General features: G+C 36.5%; 1 protein-coding gene across 9 annotated transcripts in view; it reads left to right on the top strand.

Moving 5' to 3' along the window:
- CEP112 (centrosomal protein 112) overlaps positions 1–24,665 on the top strand; it is a 171,889-nt gene that overhangs the window by 24,615 nt on the left and 122,609 nt on the right. For all 9 annotated transcript variants that reach the window (XM_074608019.1, XM_074608018.1, XM_074608023.1 and 6 more), the window contains 8 exons: positions 10,564–10,650; positions 12,555–12,654; positions 13,829–13,947; positions 16,128–16,271; positions 19,022–19,176; positions 19,509–19,638; positions 20,617–20,709; positions 21,522–21,581. In XM_074608019.1, coding sequence (XP_074464120.1) covers positions 10,564–10,650; positions 12,555–12,654; positions 13,829–13,947; positions 16,128–16,271; positions 19,022–19,176; positions 19,509–19,638; positions 20,617–20,709; positions 21,522–21,581 — 888 coding nt within the window. The remainder of the gene's footprint in view (positions 1–10,563; positions 10,651–12,554; positions 12,655–13,828; positions 13,948–16,127; positions 16,272–19,021; positions 19,177–19,508; positions 19,639–20,616; positions 20,710–21,521; positions 21,582–24,665) is intronic.

Genomic DNA, 24,665 nt, shown 5'->3' with positions numbered 1-24,665 from the left:
ATTTTGTCAGTTTTAATTTTTGTTAGCACTTTTCTCAGTTTCCTTCTGTCTTAGTTCTGTAAGCAAAAATAGTTCTTTATCTAGACTCACAAAATGAACCCTAAACAAATCTGAGGCAAGAATATTGGAAATAATTTTCTCTTTTTATTCTTTTAAGCTGAGACTTATAATTAACACCAGGAGTAAATTTGTACTCGGCTAGTACCAACTCTTAAATCATTTTTTCTGTTTAGGCAAACTGGCAAGCTTTGTGCAATAACTGTATTATGAAGCCTCATCTATCTGGGTTAACTGAGAACATCAAGCGTTTCCAATGTTTTTGTTGACTTTATCACTGTGTTCCTGTCTCTCTTCTGTTTTGAGTTTTGGAAATCCGTTGGTAAAGTCTTTGGACGCTGGAGCAGGGGTGCTTTTCAGCCTCTTGTGTACTGAAGCAGCCCGGCAGAAACGTTTCTCCTGCCTACAGTCAGCTGGAGGAGTAGTTGGTGGTGTGCAACTGGAGGGAGGAGTAGTTCTGGGAAAAGCGATGGGTGAATTTTCAAGAGGATACAGAATACCTGCAGGATAATTTCTACCGATTTGTCATGTGGAATGAGGACCAAGGGAGAGAGGGAGTACCTGCCTAGGGAAAAGGAGAGATGAGCCGGGTGGTGAAAGATAACTTAGATTGGAGAGAATGGGAAAAAGACATCTTTTTCTGCTGAAAATGCATTTTCATGGGATTGAGGACTGGAAGTAAGATGAAAAGGACGAAGTGGAGTTTTTCTATGTGTTCAAGAATTCTGTCTTTAAGATGAAGAACCTAGAATTAAGAATTTTTTTATTTAGAACCTTTATCTTTGTAATCTTTATTTATGTTTTTCTCTTTTTCCTGTGAATGAGGACTCCCATTTGTTGCACGACACAAGTTTCGTTTATAAAGATCATCAAGCCATGTGTATAATTTTTTTGCACTGAAAGTGTTGGGATTTGGTGATATATTAAGATAAAATCAACATGCTGCAGTGATGATGTTATAGTTAAATCTTGGTCTGGCTAAAAGTGTTCTGAATTTAAGGTGTTGAAAGCAGCAGATTTACTGTGCTTCTCGCTTACCTGGCAAGAGATTATAACTTGGAATGGAGAGTTGCATAAGGGCTGAGAGAGATATTTTCCCCAAAAGGGACCATGCATAGAATGTAGAGGAAAGAATGTAGGGAGGAAAGAAAGTTTTAGAATTTGAGGAGAGTGAATAAGACATGCTGGTGTTATCGTAGAAAAGAGGTGGTTTTTTAGGAGGAAAAAAAAAAAGAAAAAGAAAACTTGAAGATAAAAACATGTGTCCCTGCAGTTAGGAGGAGATGGTGGTCAGTGAGCATTGTCCGTTTGGTTTTGATTTCTTCCTCTTAATTGTTCTGTTCTCTAGCAGAGTATTTAAATACATGAATCACATTTCATGCATGCCAAATTAAAAGCAAAAAGTAAAACTAATATAGAGACAGTATCCTAAAAGAAGGACTCTTGTAATTAAACTGAGCTTTTACCAATGTACCATTAACATTATTGTACTTTTAGCTACATCATGGATTTGATATTTTTTCCTCATTGAAATAGATAATTTGTTCCTGTCTTCCAAGAATGGTAACAAAATATATCAGTATATTTCTCTTGTCTGTTATAATGAAATAAAAGTGTTTGTGTGCTCATGTGTATGTATGTCTCTAGAGTTTAAATCTACTTGGCAGACGGATGCAGATACATGCGTGCATGGAATTGGGAGAGCTGAATATGGCTAAAGGAACCTACTTAAGCATGTAATGGTGCTGGTGGTCTTGTTTATGCTTTTTGAGCTGAGAGGTATCTATTAATAATAGGAGGAGAATGTTATTGATGGACTTTCTGAAAGCATTTGAGTTGCAAAGGCATCCATAGGTGGGCCCAAAGCTTGAATCTTACAATAACTGGAGTTTCGTGTGTTGGAATTTTTTTTTTCTGATCCTTCTGTTCTTTACTTCCACTTCTCTTTCTTCATTCTTCCCCTTCTTTTGTTGTCCTATTCATCCAGAACTGTCCAAGTCAACGTCTGCTCATAAATGTCTTGCTGTTTTCCAAGGAGTAAAAATTGTTAAGGTTTTTAATTCTGGTGAATATTCTTGTTAAAATATGGGAATGCATGTTGAATTCTGTTAACAGAAGCATGGCCCATAAGAAAGGGCAAGAAAATGCAAAAAGGCAGATAAGACATAATTATTGCTTTCATCTTGATTTTTACTTTTCTGTAGCTTTTTTCTTGTGACAACTTGGCTCTGAAAGTACTGTTTAATTCCCCTTAAAATTATTCCAAGAAATGTGTATTGCGACGTTGAAAATTCTCTGGTTCGTTTGAATTGTCTCCTTTATCCACAAACCCGGCGTCTATTTTGAATGCAGTGTCAGATTTATATTGAGAATTCAGTTGTAAACTGATTCTCACCACCCAGTAATCATTCTGAACAGTAATCTGTTAGTTCATGTTTAAAAACGCAGCAATCTTGACTTCTGTTAACATGATTCCTGGCTGATTAATGTCTTGTTCCTAAGAACATATGCAAGTTGTCCATTGTCTTCCGCATGAGGAAATCGCATCCTGTCTCCCTTTGATAACTCTTCAGAATGTAACGCAATAAAACCCAAACCTTATTTTATTGCTAGACTGGTGTGAGACATACAGCGTATGTCAGGATGAGACATGTTTTCATAAACTGACTTGTGATTTATAATTCCTAATACTAATTGGTCTGGTCATGGAGATATATACGTACGTGTACAGTTATTTATTTATTTTTTTTGCAATAGTTTGTGAACTATGTCTTTAATTATTGCACATATGGGCTGGAGACGTTGAGAAAGATCAAAGAGGTAGGTTAGCAATTCAAACTAGTGTTTTAACCAGTAGAATGTCCAGATGGTTGCCAAGCAGCTGGGAATTAATCTTTTGGTGCATGATTAATCTCTACCTCAAAGTGTCTCTCCCTTAAAAAAAAAAAAAAAAAAAAAAGAGTTTGATATTTTATTTCTTTACATGCGTAGATCCTGGTTTTTAAGGGAGAAAAGACAATGACTAGAAAAAGTGGGTACTATACACTCTTCTTGCTACACGTGAATAAAGGTAAAAGTACAATTTTAATGACTGCTGTAGGAGATCCTGAAATGAGTGTAAAAAGTTCAGTACCTGCTGAAATACAAAATATTAAAAATAAGGAATAACACTGGGGAAGAAAGTAAGCGATGTCGACTCAGTGTATGCAGACTCATCTACTTCACTGGACTTGGCACTACGCAGAATTATATGAAGTTTTCAAGTAGTATCTACTATTTTATGGCATTCAGATTTTACGGACTCCCTTTGAAGTCAGGATGATTTCTGCATGTTCACAAGGTTCAACTGGGTTGTTTTCAGTGCTGGCAATGGAAGATGCAGTGTGTTGCATTTTTGAGCTGTCTTTTATGAAATTGCATCTAATAAGTTATTACCATGTATGAGTTTTCACAATTCCTAAACATATTTAGAACTTTTTTTGGTACTTACTGATGTCAGAGTCTCTACTACAAGCGGCTGACATATTTGTTACGTATGGAAGTGGGACGCTTGCACTCTGAATTACGCTGTTAAGTAATACGATGTGCTGTAGTGCTGATATGCATGTTATGTTTATTAGCTGTATAAAACATCCAGTTGAGTAAAAATACCATTTCATGTTATTACAGTTGTTGGGATACAAAGCTGTATGCTTTTCTCCCTATTCCCACCACCCCCAACTTGGAAATCTATGAAAAATACATTGTTGTCTCTTGAAAGAGACTAATGACATTTACATATGAATAAGAACAATTGTCCATTCAATTATTTTTCAGTATACAGCAAATGGGTATTAATGTTGTCATTTAGAAAGTCAGACTTTTCTTGACGAGGGAAAGCTGGTATAATTTAATTTAGGACACAGCTTTTCATTTTTAGTGGCTGTAAAAATAGAGCAGTCATATTAATTTTTTACTTAAATGAATATCTAGTTTCTTTTCAAAGAGTACACTGTAAAAATACTACAACTGGAAGTAGCGGCTGTAGTGTTTTTAAAGAGTAAAGATACAAAGAAGGTTAGATATGTGGAGAGAAGTATAAATGTTTGTTAGGTCAAATAATATAGTCCAGATCATAAACACAGACTTTTGTGGAGGGACCTTTGAATCTGGGCAAAATGCCATGTTTGTAAAGGGTCTTTTTACACTCTAATTTCTGGCTTGCATCTTTCACTTGTTTGATACTTCTTTTCTTTCAGTCTGTCTCTGGTTTGTCCAGACTCTAAGCTCTTTGCAACAGAGACTTTACAAGGCACTTGTTTCACCTTAGGCATTGCATCGGATAAAAATATTAATGATATTCAATGTAGAATTTGGAGTGGTTAATGTATCTGCCGTTTCAAAACATAGTTATAAATTTATTTTATTTTTGGAAAATTTCTGTGTTACATCGTCACTCCTCTCAGTGGCCAATCCGGCCCAAACCACCACACACAAACATAAGAAAAAAGCCCAACATTAATGTGAATCCCAGATGGAAAACCTGCTTTTGTTGTGTGTAATGTTCCACTAGGAAAAGTATTACTTATGACTTCCTTTAATTTATAGGATTTGTTCTTAAAGTCTGATAGAGCCTCGGAAATTTCAATCAAGTGAAAACAGCTAGGTGCAAAAGTACACACCACCATCCCCATTCTCCTGCCCACTGTGCTCCTTGAATACCAAGGAAATCAAATCTGTTTGCGCTTTTAAGACCTGTTGGTCATATTCGATGTTTTGGCCATGATACTCACATTTCACTTTGGTATAGACCCAGAACATCAGCGAGTCGTCTCTCCTAACACACTCTGCCTGTTCTAATTGTGAAGATTTTCCAACTCATGGCTGTTATGAGAAGGGAACGTGATCACCGCACTCATCAGTGTGTTAAACATGAGGTGTATTTCTGTATACATCTTACACCTTTTACCCTTCCCACTTGCTTTTCATACTATAGTGCAACTCTCTTCAGCTAAAAACACTTCAAGAGTAGATATTGATCTTCAGAATTATTTGAGCAAGGGGCTAGAAGCAGCTTATTAAATATAAACTGCAATACTAAGTTATATCTTGTGACAAGTGTGCTGGTTACAGACATCTGAATGCAATGAAGCTGGGAAAGAACAGTATTTTTTCCACATACTGTAGACTCAGCGCAAGCTTTTCTAGCAGTTTTCTTCAGGAGAAAATGGAAGATTAGATCCACTACGATTGTATTTTATATTTATTGCAGAAATTTCTGTACAAATAATTTTTCTTCTAGATATTTAGCCGCTTATTCTGCCTCTTAAGTTGCTCTAAATGTTATAAGTATTAATATACCTCAAAGCTACTCTTAACAATTTTTGAGGGTACAATGTAAGATAAGGAGATAACACAATGAAATAAGATAGCTTGGTAATTGTGATGTGAGATACACTGTTCCAAATTACTTTTGTCTGAAGACAGCATGTCTTTATATATAATAAATCTCAAATGTTTTGCAAGTACAGTATCTCCTTCCTCGGCCTGCCTACATAGTTGAAAACACTGTATAAATTATCAATATTTATTTTTTTAACCCTGGATGTGAAAATTGAGTAAACACGGTTGGGTAGAAAGTTCTAGTTGTTTGTTGGTTTTGGTTTGTGGTTTTGTTGTTTGTTTTTTTTTTTTTTTTTCTTTTTAAGAAACCTTTTTCTTCTATGAAAATATCAAAGCTTTGTATCGTGTGCTGATTTCTTTTAGCAGCTGCATAACACTAAGACAAATAAGTTTTGTCGTATATTGTAAGATATACAAGTCATTGTTCTACATTGTTAGTTCTTACTTTGAAGTTCTCATTTATTGTTTACATCCTCCTCCCTCTTCCTCGCTTCCTCCCTCCCTCCCCCATATATTCATGGACTTGGAAAAAATCTGGCAAGCAAACAAGTACTGTTTTGTCAAATATCCAAAAAAAAAAAATCTCCAATCGATGTTAAACCTTCAAGATGCCACCTCTGGCCTAAGGGTGATCCCTGTAATAAAGACAAGTGAACAGTGATCAGTAGTTCAAAGCTATCTCCGAACTACAGCCTCAGATTAATTTTGTTAGTCTACTTACTGATTTACTTGTAAATCAGGTATTTAAATATTTCTACAAATTTTTGTAAATGGTGACAAGATGAATGTTTCTCTTCTGTCATGAAAAACTGACATATTACCTTTTCTTTTTTTGCCAAAGATTTATGACAGTTGCAAATTAGACTCTATTGGTTTAAGTTTGACAGTTATTATTTAAATTTTTATAGCACCTAACCTGTGCTACGAAAGTACAGGACAGTGATACGATGAAACCCTATTCTCAGGTAACTGCTGGTTTTGGTGGTGTTTTGTTTTTTTAAATCAGGAAGAAAGTGTGACTAGGCACATAAAAGCAGTTCTGTTGATACCACCCTCCGTGGCTCTAAATAACAGGGACAGCACAGATGTTTGACATCAGTAATGTTTACATGGCCTTAGGGTTTAATTGCCTCATACTCTTTGTAAGGAGAATAAACAATGACAGAAATCCAAAGGAATGATGTTCAGGCAACAGTGATGGCTGCATTTCATACATAGTTGCAAATTTCTCAGCTATAGCTAAATATCTATGCTTTTTTTTTTTTGTCTGAATGGTAATATGCCATAAATTTCATGTTCTCTGCTGCCTATTAACCGGTAATAAAAGGTATTAGAACTGATGAGCACGAGCACAGTTAATTGCTCCTAACAAGGTGAATCACTTTTCTAAGTTGTTTTTACCTGTTTTCTCTAAAACTTACAAAGGTCTTTGATACTGTTCTGGGTTATTTTGTTTCTCAGTATGTGTTTAATAAAGTAAAGCTGAAGCGCAAAGGACACTTTACAGGAGAGTAGCACAAAGCGCTGCTCCCCAGGAAACTGAGACTAACTTCGCAAATGAGCTTTGACATTCGGTAACTACAGATATGTGGTTGACTCAGTTTGGTATGGTTTCAATTTGCAAGATACTCCTTTATTGAAATTAGTATTTGCTAGCGTGTTTAAACGTTGAAATGGAAGGGGAGAAGTTTCACTCTCAGTTGAGAAGGGATGAGCCCGTTTGCTTCAACCCCAGCCTCAGTGAGATCACTTCTTAAAATGTGCTTACGTGACTCGGGTTTTTTTATCTATGCATGCAGTGAGATGGAAGTCTGCCTTACACAAGGGTGGGTCAAAAAGCAGATTTATAAATGAAAGCAGTACTCCGGGCTTTGCTATAGAGCACTGTTTTGTTGTCATTATGCTTTCTGGCTGTTCCAGCAGTTTTCCACAGAAAGAAGTCGTGAGTGTAGGATTTTTAAACTAATATGTTTTATTTTTACAGCAAATGCTCAAATTAACACTTTCAGAAGTTGTGATGAAGATATGTATGTGTCTTGGAACTATGGACCATTATAAAATTTAAATATTTTTGGAGACTTTTTATTTTATTTTTTATCAGTTATTCATTACAAATACAGCTTTCCTCTTTTTTTTTTTTTGGTTTTCTGGAAACTCCACGTGCCCATCAACTATTGAATTTCAAATGCTTTAATATGGGGCTCCTCACATTTATTTCTATAGTAGGTCCCAAAGGGGCAAACTGACGTAAGTTGTGGACAAAGCAGACAGGGCAGGAAAACGTCTGGAGTGCTGAAACTTCAGAATTTCAGTGTGAGCTTATAGAAATCAGGGACCTTGAGGTGAAGGTATCACCTTTTCAGCCCTCAACTGATGAGAAGTTGGTCTTTGGGATTTTTCAAGTGAGAAACTTAAAAAAAAAATTTATTTTTTTTTTTAGTATTCAAAGAAAAAGTAACACTTTGTTATTACAGTGCTTGCCTTCGTTAAGAGCTGAATTCTGTATCTTGGGCGCATTTTTCAAATTTGTTGTTTGACTGCAACTAGCTCTCTTAAGGCAAAGCTGTCAACCCTGTTTGGAAAGTAGTCCCAAAAATTGGGGAAAGTTTAGGGGAGACCTGTTCTACTGGAAGCAGTGCAATGTATTAATGTACTAAAATTGATGAGAACTAGTGCAAGTGCAGGAACGGTGTTAAGTGGAAGATTAATGACAAGGAGGGGGTGCCAACCTCAAGTACAGGAATTTCTGCTGTCAACCTGGGGGAAAACAGCCACGTGGCTTAGAACAATCACCATCGCTAGAAAAATATATATCCATATTTAATACAAGACAAATTTTAGAGTTTGACTTATTTTTATGGTTTTTCAACTTCCAGAATAGTAAAAAGTGGACCAGATCTCAGCTGATGCAAACCACTAAGGACTGATTTACATCAGCCACGACATTCTCACTTTATTAATGATTTTTAAATGTAATGTGTTTGTGCGGGTTTAATAGCTATGCAAGTGCAATAGCTATACATCAGTAATTCATAAGCTTTTAATGGAATTCAAGTAGACTGGAGCCTCTTTCATGTTTAGTTTCTAGTATTTGTGTTATTACAAGACCTCATATTTACTTATGAAATATTCACAAACTGTCTATCTGGAAGCGGATTACTGTGCTCTTTTTTTTAAGTCAACAATTATTTATCACGTAGCACTAAGATTTTCTTCTGTAATGTCACTACTTTGGAGGGATATATGCATATATTTCTTTTCATATATACATATGTGTATATTTTATGAATATAACATGCATGTTTATCATGATGCTTATTTTTGGATGATAAAAGAGATGACTGACAGCTGAGAATATCTATTTTCTTTGGATTAATTGTCAATGTAACTCCCCCCCTAATTTGCATAAGACTATGTTCCTATTTAGCCTTGGGAAGTGGTGTAATAAGCAGACATATACTTGGGGTATCAGTGGATGTGGAGTCTGGAAACTGAAAGGATTTGCTGCTCTTGTTTCTTCTTCTGTTTTTAGTTCTTGAGGAGTCTTATCATAGAATGGTTCAGGTGGGATGGGACCTTAAAGCCCCCCCAGTGGCACCCCCTGCCCTGGGCAGGGACACCTCCCACCAGCCCAGGTTGCTCCAAGCCCCGTCCAACCTGGCCTTGAACCCCTCCAGGGATGGGGCAGCCACAGCTTCTCTGGGCACCCTGGGCCAGGGGCTCACCGCCCTCAGGGTAAGGAATTTATTCCTAAAATTGCCTTTTTGACTTGACGTAAATTTTTGTAGCTCACACTTTCAAGTCACAATAACATAGTGATGTTTTCAAGTCACAATAAACAGAAATATATAATACAAAGTAATCATATAAAAGAAATTAATAATTTGCAGTGTGTTTATTGTTTGTATATGTTAGATAAAGATTCACGCCTGAATAACTACTTTTGATAAGTCAAAGGAATAAAAATAAATGCGGAATGAATAATGCTTGTTGTTGCTTTAGCGTTTCTCAGTTGAGAGGGTTAGAAGTCAGGTTCTTAGTTGAGCTAAACAAAAATCTGAGAACTGAAAATAACTAGATGGTGGTGGGAGTCCCGTGTCCAGCTCCAAGCTGGGTGGATCTCAGCACCACGGGCTCTTCGAGCATCCAAAAGCCAAACAGAAATGTTTCTGTTGCCAACAGAATGCTAAAAGACGTCTTCTGGTGAGACGTTGGTACTCTCACTCCAAGGATTTTGGTCATCCCTTTCTGAAGTGAGGGGGAGGTCGTTTGGATCTGTCGCTCTGGGGCAACGTTTCTGTCTGCTTTGCTTTCTGAACAGTGGAAGTGTTTAAATGTAGAAGAGGAATAGCCTGAATCTGAACTCGAGGGGTCACTTCTGTTTTTTAGAAAACTCTAAGAAACACAAAATACCTTTCATATTTGCAGAGTCCTGAAGACAGTTTTTAATGTCGTAGTGAAACTACGCAAGAGACTTAAAAATATTTTCAAGATGAAAACCTGGGACTATAAGGAGTGGAATGTGCTATTGTGTCGGAGGGGTTCAAGTACGCTACTTTGAACAAACACAAGCTGAAGCAGGAAATGTATTTTAGCAATCAAATTCGGCAGCAATATCCTTAATCCCATTATAAGTAAGCTTTAAAAGGAAACGTGTTTATAATGTGAAATCTCTGAATAATAGAAAACAAACAAAAATAAACATGCATCTGGACTAAAGGACATTCTTTGTGTAAATGTAACACCTGCCTAAAGAATAAAAGCGAGTTTACCATATTTGGTATATTAACAGGAATATTAAAAGTTTCTTTCTTAAGTGTTTATTTAAATAAAGGATGATAGCTTTTTCTGGGCAGTAGCGCTTGTTTTTATTGCCAACTAAAACATCTTACAAATTCATTTTCTAAATAAATATTTTTGGTTGAGTTCTTTTGTAACAGTTTTATGAAATAAATATGAAAATACTGACAAACTGAATATAGATTTTTTTGTAGCAATTATTTGCTATTGTCTTCCCATTGCCTTCTCAAAGACATAAATGAATAATTTAAAAGTTATGCAAAGGTCATTAGTGTAATTTATTCTTTAAGTAAGTTATGTATGTGTTTTATTTTGCTTTTAAAGCTGGACATGAAAATGAAAATAGCAGAAGGTAAATTTCATGAAGAAAAACTTAAGTTACAGCAGAAGCATGATACTGATGTTCAAAAGGTAAGAAGTGTTTGTATTTTTGTTTTTCCAAAGACGGTATATAAAGCAAAATAATAGAGTCTGATTAAAATAAATAATTTGCAGTTGTACTTTAACTTCTTCATGATTGCAGTTAATATTCCTTTAAAGTAAGATTGTAGGTAACGGTTTGTAGAAGCTGATAGGAATGCAGAATATTCTATGATGAAAAACTTAGGAACGGAAAAACACTTGCAGAAAGCAGATGAAAATACAAAATGATTTGTTTATTTGAACAAGACAAGCTATTTTACCCGCCTAACAGCTTCTGTGGATTCACATGCTGATGAAATCATAACTGGGGATTTTTCTTTTCGAGAGGAAGCACTCCTGTTATAGAAAAATGTGAGCAAATATACTTAAAACAAATTTTCATGGACAAAATGCAAGAAAACAGTAGGAAAATCTGCAAGTATATCACACATGTTCCTACTAATACGACAGTAGCGCTGGTTCTCGTGTCTCTGTTTTGACACTGTATCTTAAAGCACTGGCTGGTCAATAAACACTTTGTTATTTATGTTATTGCCTTGTTAAAGCTATATGTGGCTTTTAATTCTTCACAGCAATAAAATGACACCAGATATACTTCCTTTGGGTTAAGTTGGATTTGTCTTTATTGTGTTGCATAACACCACTTTTGGAAAGATTACAAAAAGACTGTCAAAGACCACACTGTTACTTTTAATACCGTGTTTTAAACATGTGGGGTCAAAGTCTGCGAGGTCCTAAGTGCCTTCTGGAGCTCTCTGATCCCAGGAGTGTAATGGGAGTTAAACGCTCAGCGTCAGGATCGTCACGGCTTATCCTCGTGTAAGCTCTGCGTTACTGAGCACCTCTGGCTTTTGTTTCTTAAGGCTGAGTCACAGTCTTGGAGGAAGTTCGTTGACACAACACCACGACGCATCAAAGCCTCCTGAAAGGATGTTAATATTTGGTCAGGTGCATGTTTGGCTGATCTGTTCTCAAAGTCTGCCCGCAGAACTAGTTAGCAAAGCTGAGAGTCTAAAGGAAACAGCTTTGTGAGAATAAGGAATAGTCAAATGCTTTCTCATCCCTGAGTTGTCATCCTTTTCTGACTGATGTTAGAATTCCGTCTTTTGAAGTTGTTTAATAATGTTGAATATTTTAGAAAAGGTTAAATAGTGTCATATTAATCTTTAAAGACGCAAACCATTTAATGCAGATGGAGTAATATTGTTTTAAGATGAAAGCTTCGGCTTGATGAGAGATTTGGGGCACTGTTATAAAATTTCTGTAACTTTAATGTTTATCTTAAACACGAAGTTTAAATTAAAATACTATCTCAAAGTGTGCAAATATTCGAGCATTTTTTTCCAAAATCAGCACGCACAGAAATGTGAATGTAGTTACACCTCATGTACTCGCTCTATCCAACCCATTGTTTCTGGAATATGTGCAAAGAATTGCAATTGGTGAAGTACAAAAGAGTGTAATGAAGTTCACCAAGTATTTAAGTCTTTCTTAAACCTGTGCAGAATTTTAGATGCTTTTAAATAGTATTAGGCAACATAAATATGAGAAGGGAAACAAATCCTTTCTATTTGCGGTAGTAGCACCATGAAACTTCCAAACACAACACAAGCAATGTTGGATTTGCCTGTTTAAAAGAAAACAAAAAGACCCTCCTAAAACATGAAACTCCTTTTTAATCTACTGTCTACATTTATCTAAATCAATCCTTCGTTTATGATTTGTCAGTCTTACCTGTGAAAATTACTTAGATTTAATCGCTTAGTCCTGCATGACCTAAGCACTTCTTGAAGGCAGCTCCTTTGATGGAGACCGGTGTATATTATTTTGTGCGCCAATGGTAGTTTGGGGGTTTTGGACTTTTGTTAAAGTATTGTGAATTTTCTCTACAGATTTTGGATAGAAAGAATGATGAAATAGAGGCATTGAAGTCCCTCTACAAAAACAAACAAAATGAAGCTGAGGAGGCAATTAAGAAACTGGAGAAAAAAGGTGATTTTTATATTCACGGCTGTTGTTTTCTGCTTGGTGGTACTGCACTGCATCCTTCTCGTGGCTATGGGCTTATGTGTTCCTTTACGCTTCCTTTGCAGGTCTTGACCTGATTTTCGCCTTTAGATTTTTAGAGGCTCGTCCAGTAGTTGTTGCTGTACAGTTTCCAAACCAAATTTTCCAAGAGGCAGCGTGATCTTGTTCTATTTAATACTTACAGGTTTTATGAGCGTCACCAAAAAAAGTTTCTTTGATGATACTGAAGTATTTTGACCACTTATTTCAAACTTCTTCAAATCTCTGGCTCAAGGTTAATTTATTTATACATTCGGTACATTTTAGTCAAACCACAATGTATTATTTAGGACTATTGCGGCAAGAGATTTCAAACACGGGTAGTCGTCTTAAATATGTCTTAAGTACAAAACTTGGCCTGAACACGGCTTGTCAGCAGTTTCTGAATGTTAGTTTCTTTTAGAATTCCTTGGAGTCCATTTACACTATGGACTAAACCACAATGTAAAATAATACACAAGTTTGGTAATCTACGTACAAAAAGGGAGAGAGTTCCATGTATATTGTTTCCTGCTCCTTGGGAAAGTAAATTCCAGCCAGGGATCTGGTGCTTCTGTTGGCGGGCTGGTGGTCGCGCTCAGCTGCAACGGGTTGTGTTAGCGTCACCTACACTCTTGCCAGATAGTGAAAATCATCAGTCGCTTTTGAAAAGTGAATTTCTACCTGCTTTATTTGTCACAAAATTCGTCAGACTGTGAATTCTTGACAGAATCATTTACAGTTTAAGTTGGGGACCTTAATTTCGTTTTGTATCTTGAGCATTCAGTCTTCACGAGAACCTTTTCTCCTAAGGACGTACATAAAATCAGGTTCAATATGCGTTTTCTTATGCGTTTTCTTTAGGTTGTGCAGAATTTTGTTGACGTATATTTACTGCTTGAGTAAGGAAAACTCACTATGAAATATTTTGTAAATAAAGTAGAGAAGAGAGGACACCTTGTAATATTTTAGTGAGACAGAATCTAAGTGCGTTAAGCTAAAAACCATCAGAAAGCCAGGTCAATTGGAAAACTGATGTAATTGGATTGTGTGCGTTGCTAACACTGAAAAATCCCGAAGGTATCTCTTGAATGGTTGTTTATTTTCCCATTTTTGACAGTTCAGACCCTTGTTCGTGAGTCACAAGTCATCAGAGAAGCAAAAGAGAAGCAGATTGTGGAGTTAAAGAAGATGTGTGAGCAAAGCAATGACTCTTTGAACAATGAGTGGGAGAAAAGGGTAATGACTAATACTTGCTCTCTTTGAAAGACTCCTACAGTGTGTATCTCGGATAATACACTTTGTCACTTAAAAAAAATAAATGTAAGGAATATGTTACTTTTAGTGGTATTTTCTTATGCTGATTTAATTTTTTTCTGGAATAATCTTGCAAGACTCTCTTTGCTGGTGCTCGCACACCTGCACCCCCTGTACCCGCCCCCTCCCAGCTGGTCGCTCCCTTCCCGGGGTTCATCCGCCCCTCTCGGCAAGTCTCTGGGTGTATTAGGGAAGTGTTTATTTCTGGTTGACCTGACATGGAATTTTAATCTTGGTAAACCTGCTGCTACCTGCTGCCACGGTGATTCCTTTGAACTATTATTTTTGCATTGAGTCATGAATTCTTCAATGTATTTTTATTTATTGTTAGACTCAAGACAGCAGCAAAGCAGAGAGAAAAGCATGTTTGTTGTAAGACAGCTTCACCTTTGCCCAGATTATTGTCAGTATTTCTCTTGCTTACCCCTCTCAGGAGAGGGAGGGTCACAAAAAGGGCAAAACCACCTCCCTTCATAGATGATGTATGCTGATTAATTTAATTTTTTTGCAGCCCTGCATCTGGAAGTGATGTTGGTTTTAATTCTTGTCTTGTAAGAGATAAATCATAAATCTTGTCCTTTGTGCTTAAGACCTTGAGGTTTCAGTGTTAGGTAGGGTTTTTTGTTTTGTTTTAGAGAAGCATTATTTTCAGCCCGAGGTCAGCCCACGTTTTGCAGTTACCTAGCAAGAGCTGTTCCTACAGCTCTAATTGTCATCAGTGATGCCAGTGTGCAAACAAGAAGGCAAATTAAAAATGCTAATATTAATTTTAACTTAATGAGATTATAGAAGTGAAACAGGAGCATGTATTTTATGGAAAAAAGTGGATAACGGGAAGTATGATGGAAATATAGTAGAAGTTAATAGTGCAATATTTTTATAACTTTCTATCCTGTTAGGTCTGTGTATTTTTTCCTTTGAACACGTGCAGGTCGTTTGAATAGGTGTTGCTGACAATAACGGAAACCTTACTATAGTCTGTTGTACAGGAGGTAGAGACGTTCCCAGAATTCCTGGTTTTAGTTATATCTTAGATACCTGGAGGTTAAATATTGATTTGTTTATTTTCCCAGTTTATTTTTAAAAGTATCACAAATTTAGCAAATCTTCTGAACACCACAGTATATACATGATATTTATAATAATAACTTATTAGCGTTCTTACCTTTTGGATGAAAAATTTTATGTTAAGTTCCTGCACGCTGTTGAAGTCTGTTTGTTAGATAATGGTCCAGATTCACAGACACCTCCATGATTTTGCTAGACTGTATGTTGGAGAGAAGAATCTATGCTTTGCAAATTAACCTGATTTTAGCAGTGTGTTTAGAATGATGCTTTTATTTTATATATTGTAGCTTTCTCTGTCAGCCATGAAATGGATTTGTTAGAAACTTGAGAAGTACATAATAGCTGTTATACAACCAATGCGCCGTACATGTTTTGTATGCTAATTTGACATGGCATTATTCTTTACTATTGTATAGATGGAAAATTTAGTTTTGAGGCCCCTTAACTAGAAAGGGAGGTCACTGGCCTTTAGAATATAAATCTAGGGTTAGCAATGACACAAATAATCCTTTTATTAGACAAGCAGATAGTCAAGGCTCTCCAGCTTCTTACAAACTGAGAGGCAGATAAACTGGCAGTGTAAGTGTCTGGAGAGAGTATTAGTGCTTCTCTGATAGAAATTCATTAATTTTGTGCAACGGTCACGGGTGTTCAGTTAAAGATGTAAACAAATAGAATAGCGAGAATGGCAAAAATTTGTATGTGTTTTAGTGTCCTGTACAGATAAGTTGTGCCCTCTGTACATTTTTAAATGACTTCTTGTCATGGTTTAACCCCAGCCGTTCGCTCACTCCCCCCAGCTGGAGTGGGGGAGAGAATCAGAAGAGTAAAACAGGGGAAAACACTTCTACTTCTAAATTACCACTTTCCAGAGTCACAGTAGACCTATTTAGTGAGACAATGATATAGTTTTATTATAGAGGACAGAAGCGTGGCCTGTGCTTGTTGTTCTGTTTATATACTATAATAATATAATACTTATAAATGCTAGTTTTCTATGCCATTTATTATTTGGTAACATTTTTGTGATGCAGCTTCACAATGCTGTGGCTGAGATGGAGAAGGAGAAGTTCAATATTCGGAAGAAGCACACGGAAGATATGCAGGAACTGCTTGAGGACACCAATGCGCGTCTTGGCAAAATGGAGGAAGATTATTTGGAACAGATAAAGTCTACTGTAAGTTTTTTGTAAATATGTCATGAGAGCAAGCGTCTTGTGCGGTATTCAAATGTCATGCATTTGTGCAAAAGCGCACATAAATACTGTTGAACTGAGACATGTTTTTGATAGTGCAATGCCGTTGTTCTGTCTTGGGAGAGAAGAGTGTCCTGGCAGCCAGTCCAACCAAGGGGTTTTCCCCCTAGATAAAATTCACTGAAGTTCAGCCCTTCAATATATATTTGTGGCGAAGGACTGTTTCTAGGATTCCTCGCTGGTTTTGATTCAAGTTAGCAGAACTTTTGCCTCTATAGGTTTGTACACTGTAGAAAGGGATTTATGTAGTACATCTATTTTCACAGATGCACATGACTTCTTACCCACATCCTCTTCAAATGATCAAATGCTTCTGTTAGATTAAAGATCAAATAAAAGGATTTTTAAAGTAATAATTGTATCATTCCAATTTATTGTATTTCTTACCTAGAATAATTAGAAACACGTAAGCAGGTACAATCTGGATTTTGAGCCTGCTATATAAATGATGTAAAGAGCAAAACATTAACAAGTATCCTCAAGAAAGCATCCTGTACTTTTTATCAGGATGAGGTATAAAGAAAATTGAATGACTAAAAAGACAATGTCAAGCAAAATTTATTCCTTTATTAATGAATGTTGAACTTAAAAATTAGCATTCAGATCATGTCATAGGTAACAGTAAATACAGAGAAAAATGGACACAGTCTGTCAGCAAGATTGAATTTAAGAACCATCAAAAGTAGACAGATCTTGCTGAGCAGCTTCTGATTTAATAATTAAACAAGGTAGAGTTCAAGGCAGGGCTTAAGATGAAAGACTAGACTGTCACTGGAAATTAGTTGTCTTTTTTTCTCTTTCTCTTTCTTTCTCTCTCCTGATTTTTGTTATTTTTTGTTGGTATTTCAGAGTTTTCTTGTTCAGCGTTTCACGTTGTCAAGAATGGCGTTGCTGTTAGCAAGTGAAGCTGGCTGAACAATTTAACTAATACATAGAACAAGTATTACCCTCCCTGAGGGGTGGGGGGCCAGGGAGGAATTATGATATTTTGTGATATGTTAGGTACGACTCTTTTTTTTTTTCCCTCTTTCTTTTTTGTTGTTCTTTAATAACAAACAAACAAGCCAAACCAAAAAACCCAACCCAAACAACCCCCCCCAGAGAAGACCCCATAGTGTGCAGCTAGCTTTGCACTGATGGAGAAGTTTGCTATGCCGCGTTCATGAAATATCTCAAGGCAATTGGCGAAGTCGGGGTGAGCGTTCTGGCTGTGTGCGGTTCTCGCATTACTCCAGGCCCATGTAAGAATTCTGCGACGGTTGGGGCACTGACTTGAGATGCCTGAAGTTGGAATTTTATTTTACTGTAACAGAGGGTGAAAATACTGTTCCATTTCTCTCATCTTTGGACCTCCGTTAATATAAAAATAACTACGATACGTATATCCTGGAAGGACAGCTGTGTCTTATTTTTTGACTCCAGGCTCCTGAGGAATTCTTCTCTCATTTCTGTGCAAATTAACATAAATATAAGGAAGAATGGGAAATAGTAGAGTAGCCGTGTGCTACCTGCCTGGTCTCATTCTGCTCGCTTTTAAAATTGTTTCCGTTAGGAGATGAAGTTCTGGGAAAAAGACACAACTTTTGATAGACGCTTGTTATTTGTTGAAAGGAAATCGCTGTAATTAAGCAAACGATATGGAGAAGTGGATTAGGGAAAGGTGTAGCAGCAGAGACCTGGGGAGTGCACTCTCAGGCCTGATATGGGTTTGCTGTTCTCCCTGCGTATAACACTTTCCTTCTCTGTGTGCCTCCGTTTTCCAGTAAGAAGATGGAGACGACATACTTGCTGTTCAAGATGATTGATGAATTATTTAGTTAATAGTTGATAATTGATTTGAAACGCACCTAGATAGCATTCAGACTGTTAATGTAGCATTTCTATTATAACCTTGTTCTTAGATCCTCCAGATCTGTAGCAGATATTACTCTATCTCATTGTTTACATCCTTGGATGTGGTTTTGCCAAAGTGTGCTCATAAAAGGCAGTTGTTTAAAATCTGTAATTCTTTAGCAACCTAAGTGCATTGCTCTTTGGTTTAGTTTAGAAATTTGATATATATATATATTTATGTCTGTAAACATATGATGGTCTTAAAAGTACTCAGAAGAATATTTTGGCATGAAAGAGCTACAGATTTCACTGGATGCTCTATAGTTTAACATGTTTTATAGCTGACTTTTATAGCTGCTCCTCACCATAATGATCAGTAAAATGTTTTTATGTATATGTAGGTTTTTTTCTTCAAATACTCTTTCCCACATGCAGGTTGTATGCATTGCTAGTGATAAGATGATACTTTTTGGTTAATGGAAGGTCTAAAAATGCTTTATGTGTAGTATCATCCATTACAGTTTTCCATAGAAATATCTGTTGTCTCTCTCATTTTAAAACATTTGTAGTTTAGAAATCAATTGCACATATTGTTTTGCTTAGGGGAGAAGACATGTTACTTTGGGGGGGGAAGTAGACATCCATATTTTGAAGACTTACTTATTTTTTTTTAATATACGCAACATAGAATTTACTGTCATGATTGATGACAGCTTTGCTATTGTAACTCTTGTGCCGCTGGACCACCAAAGAATCTTGTTGCTCTAGGCTACTGAATAACAACAGGGGTATACCCTAATTTATTCTGGTGTTTTCTCAACAATGACCCATTCTTTTAGAACCAGACGGTCAAAAAACTGGAGGCTCGTGTCCAGCAGTTGACTGTTGAGGCTGAAAATAGTAATTTACAGCGTCAAAAATTATCTCAAGAAAAGACTGATGCAGAACAACGTTACCAGGCGGTGTGCACTGAACTTCAGGAAGTGAAAGCAAGGTAATTAAATAGCGATTGCTTTTCTAACATTGAAGAATATGGACTTTCTAAAAGCAAACATTATTCGTTCTATTTCAAGAACTCAGTGAATGGTAATTGGCATTAGAAAATTGTCACAAAAATGTATTAATTGATGTAAAACTCATTTTGGAATCGACCCAAACGCCCCTCCTAAGGAGTATGTTATCTTTCCATTATTTATAAGCATTTCATTCTGTTACAATGAGCACATGGTACCGGCAGACTCGCATACTCTGCAGAATTGATACTGAGCGGGTAAGATGCCAAAACATGAAAGCAATTTCCATATTCTGTTTGCTTACTACTTGTAGGCACGGCTTACTTCAGAAAGACAAGGACCGTATTATACAGGAATACGAGGAGAACATCCAGCAACTACAAAGTAAATTTGATGTTGATGTAAATTTTATAAAACAGGAACATGCTCTCTCTGCAGCAAAGGTATGCTTCCACATATAATAAACATTAAAATGTTGTTTATTCTTTAAGTGGTCTCCTCAATATAAATATAATGCTTAGGAATGAATCCAAGGAACTGTTCAGTTCCCTAAGCTATTCATGTGCGGAAGTTTTAAAAAAAAATTGTGACTTTACTTTTAATTTCCAAATTTGACTGAAGTCATCTGAAGTTGGCTGATAATTCTGGTGTGTACGTGTACATACAGGTGGTATTCCATAGCTGATTCAGGTAAGGCACAATTAATATGCTGATTTTGTTTGTGCTTTTTTAAAAATTCCAGATACCAGAGGACCTCAGCACACTTAAAGACTTAATGTTTTTGTAAGACCCCCTCAATGAGGGAAAATATTTTTTTTCCAGAAATAAACTGTCTTGCAGGACTCTTAATGTGGAACATTATGTTAAAAATTTATGCGTTTTAAGAAATAATTTTTAAATTCTGCAAGCTTACATTCCACCCAAAATGTAGTCATTCTGGGTTGTGTCTGTAAAAGCATCTATCAGGTTGATATCTACCAATTGCATAGGTAGATATATAGTATACATTTAATATCATTTTCAAGGTAAATAATTGTAGAAAAGGCTCATGTTTTAAATACCATCTACTAAGCCTTAGAGCTATAGGACAAATGGGGTCTTTTGCATTTATTTTCTGGAGTTCTAGGAACTCTGATGATACTTCACTCAATTTACAAGGTATTTTTCTTTCTTTCAATTGTTAGTACCAAGTTTTTTTTTATGAGCAGTTATTTTTCTGTGGTTTTGTTTACATTTCTAAGTTCACCAGATGGACAGAAGTGATGTATCTGAAGGTGTTGGTTTTTTTTTTTCCTTAAGTTAGTAATTTTCTCCAAATTCCAGGCACCTTTGGGAAATAAATTTAAAAACACAAAAGACGTATCTGTAGAGCTAATGAGGAATAAAGCACAAAAATTCCTTTTTCTGTTAAATCCCTACAGGCAGCTGATGCGATTGAAGAATTGCAGCATAGTGTGTCTCTATTAAAACAACAGTTAGAAGATTTAGAACATCAAAGACAGCAAGAGCTGAGGGTGAGCCCTGTGTTTCTTACTCAAGAACGACCAGCCCTTTTTGCATTTTCCAGTGATTTGAATGTTTAGAGCCGTACTAAAATGCACTTATATAGAACATGCATCCTTGTATGTATTTTTTTCATAGAAATGTATCAAGTGTCGCCTTATGCTTAAAGGTTAATTTCAAAAGTATGACTAAAAGAAATCACTTTATGGCTAAAAGCAGAGTTCACAGGAACTTTTTGACAGCTTATTGTAATTCACATGTTAAAACAGTACCATTGTGCATCTATGGATTATAGAGAAGGACGTCAAAGAATTACAAATATAATTTGTTTCCTAAACTGTAAACATTTTATAAGTCAGTTTCAAAATTGGTTTTATTTTTGTTCCTATTTAACAGTTCAGTTCAATATTCTGTCATCCCATAGATATTTAAATTTAATCCTCCTGTCTCAGGAGGGTGAGTTCCACATCCGTGTCATGTATCAATCCTGTTTGTGTTTTGGCACCTCCTTTTCCTCCTCTGTCTTTCATTTCACAGTTGCTGTAGTACAGAATGGCATTTTAATAGCTCAGGAGAACGAGTTGCTGTTTCTCTTTAGAAAACATGACTTTTGAGATAGTTTTTTTTTTTTATGGGTGGATATTTTTGCTGTTGGTTGAATGTTTTTTGTATGTCAAAAAAATTTTTAATGATGATATAAAGTGGATTTTTAATTTTTAGGGACCGTTCTATAAAATAGTAAATGTATGTGTGTTTAATGACTGCTTTAAATGAAAGAAAAATGCGATTTGTTTATTTAGAATACACATCTCTTCCTTTGCAGGATCAAGAATACAAGCTTCAACAGGACAAACTTCACCTGGAGCGTGTATATGAAAAACAGGTAATGTTTTCAGGACAATATAACATCTTATGCACATTTCCAATTTTGTGATGGGCAGAAGCTAACGGTTTAAATCCTGAAATCCCCAAATAAGTAAATTTTGGAATTCAAGCATTTGTCATGGATTGGAAAAATAATTGGCCAACTTCAAGGAAGATTTTAAGTACAGCTATTAAAGTACAGAGGTATCGCCTCTCATTCTGGGTACCCGTTGCCAAATGATGGAGGCGGGGAGAGCGTTACCAAAGAAGTGCCACTGTAAGCCTGTCCTGTTTGTATGCGCTGCTTTTGTTGGCATCTGATGTTAACTGCTGTGAGAGAAAAGATAATGAACTGCATCGAACTTAGCCTGACCTGTTGTCAGTGTTCGTATGTTCTTCCATACTGCTTTTTCCCCAATATATCTTTATTCCATACTTCTCCATGATTTGAGTGTGTTCTCTAGATATTGTCAACATACGTTGTTTTTACCTCAGAAGCTTAAATTAAAAAATGTAATTTTCATCAAAACCACTTCATCTTAAAGCACTTTGCAAATACTGTCTACTCTTTTAGACTTCAAACATCAATAGGTTTCCAATTAAACTTCCATTTTAGTGACATTATATGTTCAACTCACGCAGTGTTTAGTAAGAGGGTGCATTCGATGCCTATTTAATTGAAAGAATGTGTTATTCAAACATGTCATTTCCAAATGTTCCAAATTTATAACATAAAATAATGAATTGTGATCGTAGCTACTTGTCACTTGGTAAAAGCATTTGCAACGTGAATTGTAGTGAGTTTTTGGTTTGAGTTAGTGCCTTTTGCTGCCTTGAAGTCAAATACTTTTTCATTCCAATATATGTTTTGGTCTAATCCTAGCCTACGTTTGTCTTTTTAGACAAGTCATGGTTTTTATGAATGTTGGCCTCAAGAAAAGCCTAGGGTTGGAATAATATTGCAGGTCAAAATAAAAATATATTGGCATAATTTGCATATCTTCTAGCTATTGAAGTGTAGTGGACATTGCTTTATTGCAATACATCGCTTCCTCTGCAGATAACTACAGACTAAATGTTGCTGGTAGTGTTTGCAGGCACCAAGCCCAAATGCCTTCAAAAGGCTCACATCCACACTGTTAAACTTTACGATTCTGGGCAGTGAGGTGGATGCACCCGTATTACATTTCCGCAGCGGTGCCTGGGCTGTGTGGATCTTGAATGAAGTTTGAGGATCGTTTGGGAGAGTGCTCCTTAGCGTGGGCTGAGAGCGTGTCAGCAGTCCCTCCACACCAGTAAGCGCAGACACTGAAGTTGTAACTCTATCAGTGAACAAGAAAGTAGACCCTTTTTTTTAAGAGGTAACTTTACATCAGTTTGCCTTTCATAAATTTTGGTGTTACTGTGTTTTTGAAATCAAATCTTTGAGAAGGGAGGAGAAAAATACAGGTAAACAGTCTATGGATATAAATCCGTAAAATAGTATGGATTGGCTCATAAAATACTAAACCAAGCCTGCCTTCAAGTAAAGGAATCATGAAGTCTCTGGTGCAATCTGTTCACTTAAGAACCCACCCATTATCTAATAATCTTTATTAGTCTACAGTGGCTATTGCCTGCTAGGATATTTAAACATCAAACAAATAATAGGTAGTAACCCGAAATGTCACTGTTTGACTAAATGCACTTATCTGCTGAATCAGGAACCAGTTAGGCTAAATGGTTTTACAAGCAAAGGAAACACCTGGTTTTATAAATAATCTGCTGCTTGTTTTCCAAACATTCAGCTAAACATAAGAACAGTGACAGGTTATTCCTGAGAGCCATTCTTGAGCCAGCTGCTAAATATATATAACTTTACCAGGTTTGACAATACCTTCTTTACTCTCTGAGAGACAACCCATCAGTTTGGAGACTCTTTCAAACCAAGTATTTGGACTTCCGTGTAGCGAACACCTATGTGGAACCGCTTACAGTAGAGAATCTCTAGATTTGTTTTTTCATTGGACTATACTCTTGTGCTTCAGACTATACACTTATTAAAATACATTTTTCTTTATTGTAGTGACTTAATAGCATGTAACATTGCAAATGATTGTAGGTGACTAAAGGATTTCCCGTGTTCCCCATCCAGCAAGGAAAAGCATGGTTAGTAGGTCACATTGACGCATAGTTACTTGAGCAAACAAAAGCAAAACGAGCTCTTGTACTTAATCTGCTTCTGGCAAACAATATTATGAAAGCCCATGGTTTGGACCATGCCTGGGAGGTTGTCAAATTCTGAAGCTGATTTCCTCTCTTGATCCAGAAGTACCAGAGAGAAGAATTTTTCATAAAAATGTCTATTCCTGGTTAGTGAATTTAGGAAGTGGGAGTGTCCTGGTTTCAGCGGGGGTAGCGTTACTGTTCTTCCTAGTAGCTGCTGTGTTTTGGGTTTAGTATGAGAAGAATGTTGATAGCACATATCGTTTAGTTGTTGCTAAGTCGTGGTTATAGTGAGTCAAGGACTTTTGCAGCTTCCCATAGAGGCTGAGAGGGAGCAGGGACAGGACGAGCTGGCCAAGGGCATATTCCGTACCACAGACACCATGCGCAGCGAACAAACGGGGGTTGGCCGGGGGGCTGGGATCTGCGGTCGCTGCTCAGGACGACAGTGGGGTGGTGAGAGCAACTTGTGTTGCATCACTTCACTTTGTGTATTCTTTTACCATTATTATTATTTTTGTCTTCCATTACTCTTTTATTAAACTACCTTTTTCTCAACCCACGTGTTGTTTTTTTTTTTTCCCACCCTCCTTTTCTCCCTCTTCTCCCTGCCTTTCTGGGGCACAGGGGAGGAGTGAGTGAGTGGCTGCATGGTCTGAGTCGCTGGCTGGGGTTAAACCGCGATGGGGAGTCAGGTTTCGGTCAATGTTTTTTGTGAATATATTACTTTACAGGGACAGAAGCAATTTCTCAGATTGCTAGGATATGTTCCTTGTGAGGTCTTGAAAGCTGGCATTTTCATTCTGCACTGGTTAAATACTAATAGGAATTAAAATAGTATTTCAAATTTAAATTGTAACTGAAATGCACTGGGAAAAATACAAGTATTTAGAGGTGA

This window comes from Larus michahellis, chromosome 14, assembly GCF_964199755.1.
Source record: "Larus michahellis chromosome 14, bLarMic1.1, whole genome shotgun sequence".
NCBI lineage: Eukaryota > Metazoa > Chordata > Aves > Charadriiformes > Laridae > Larus > Larus michahellis.
This window is presented reverse-complemented; position numbering and strand designations above follow the sequence as displayed.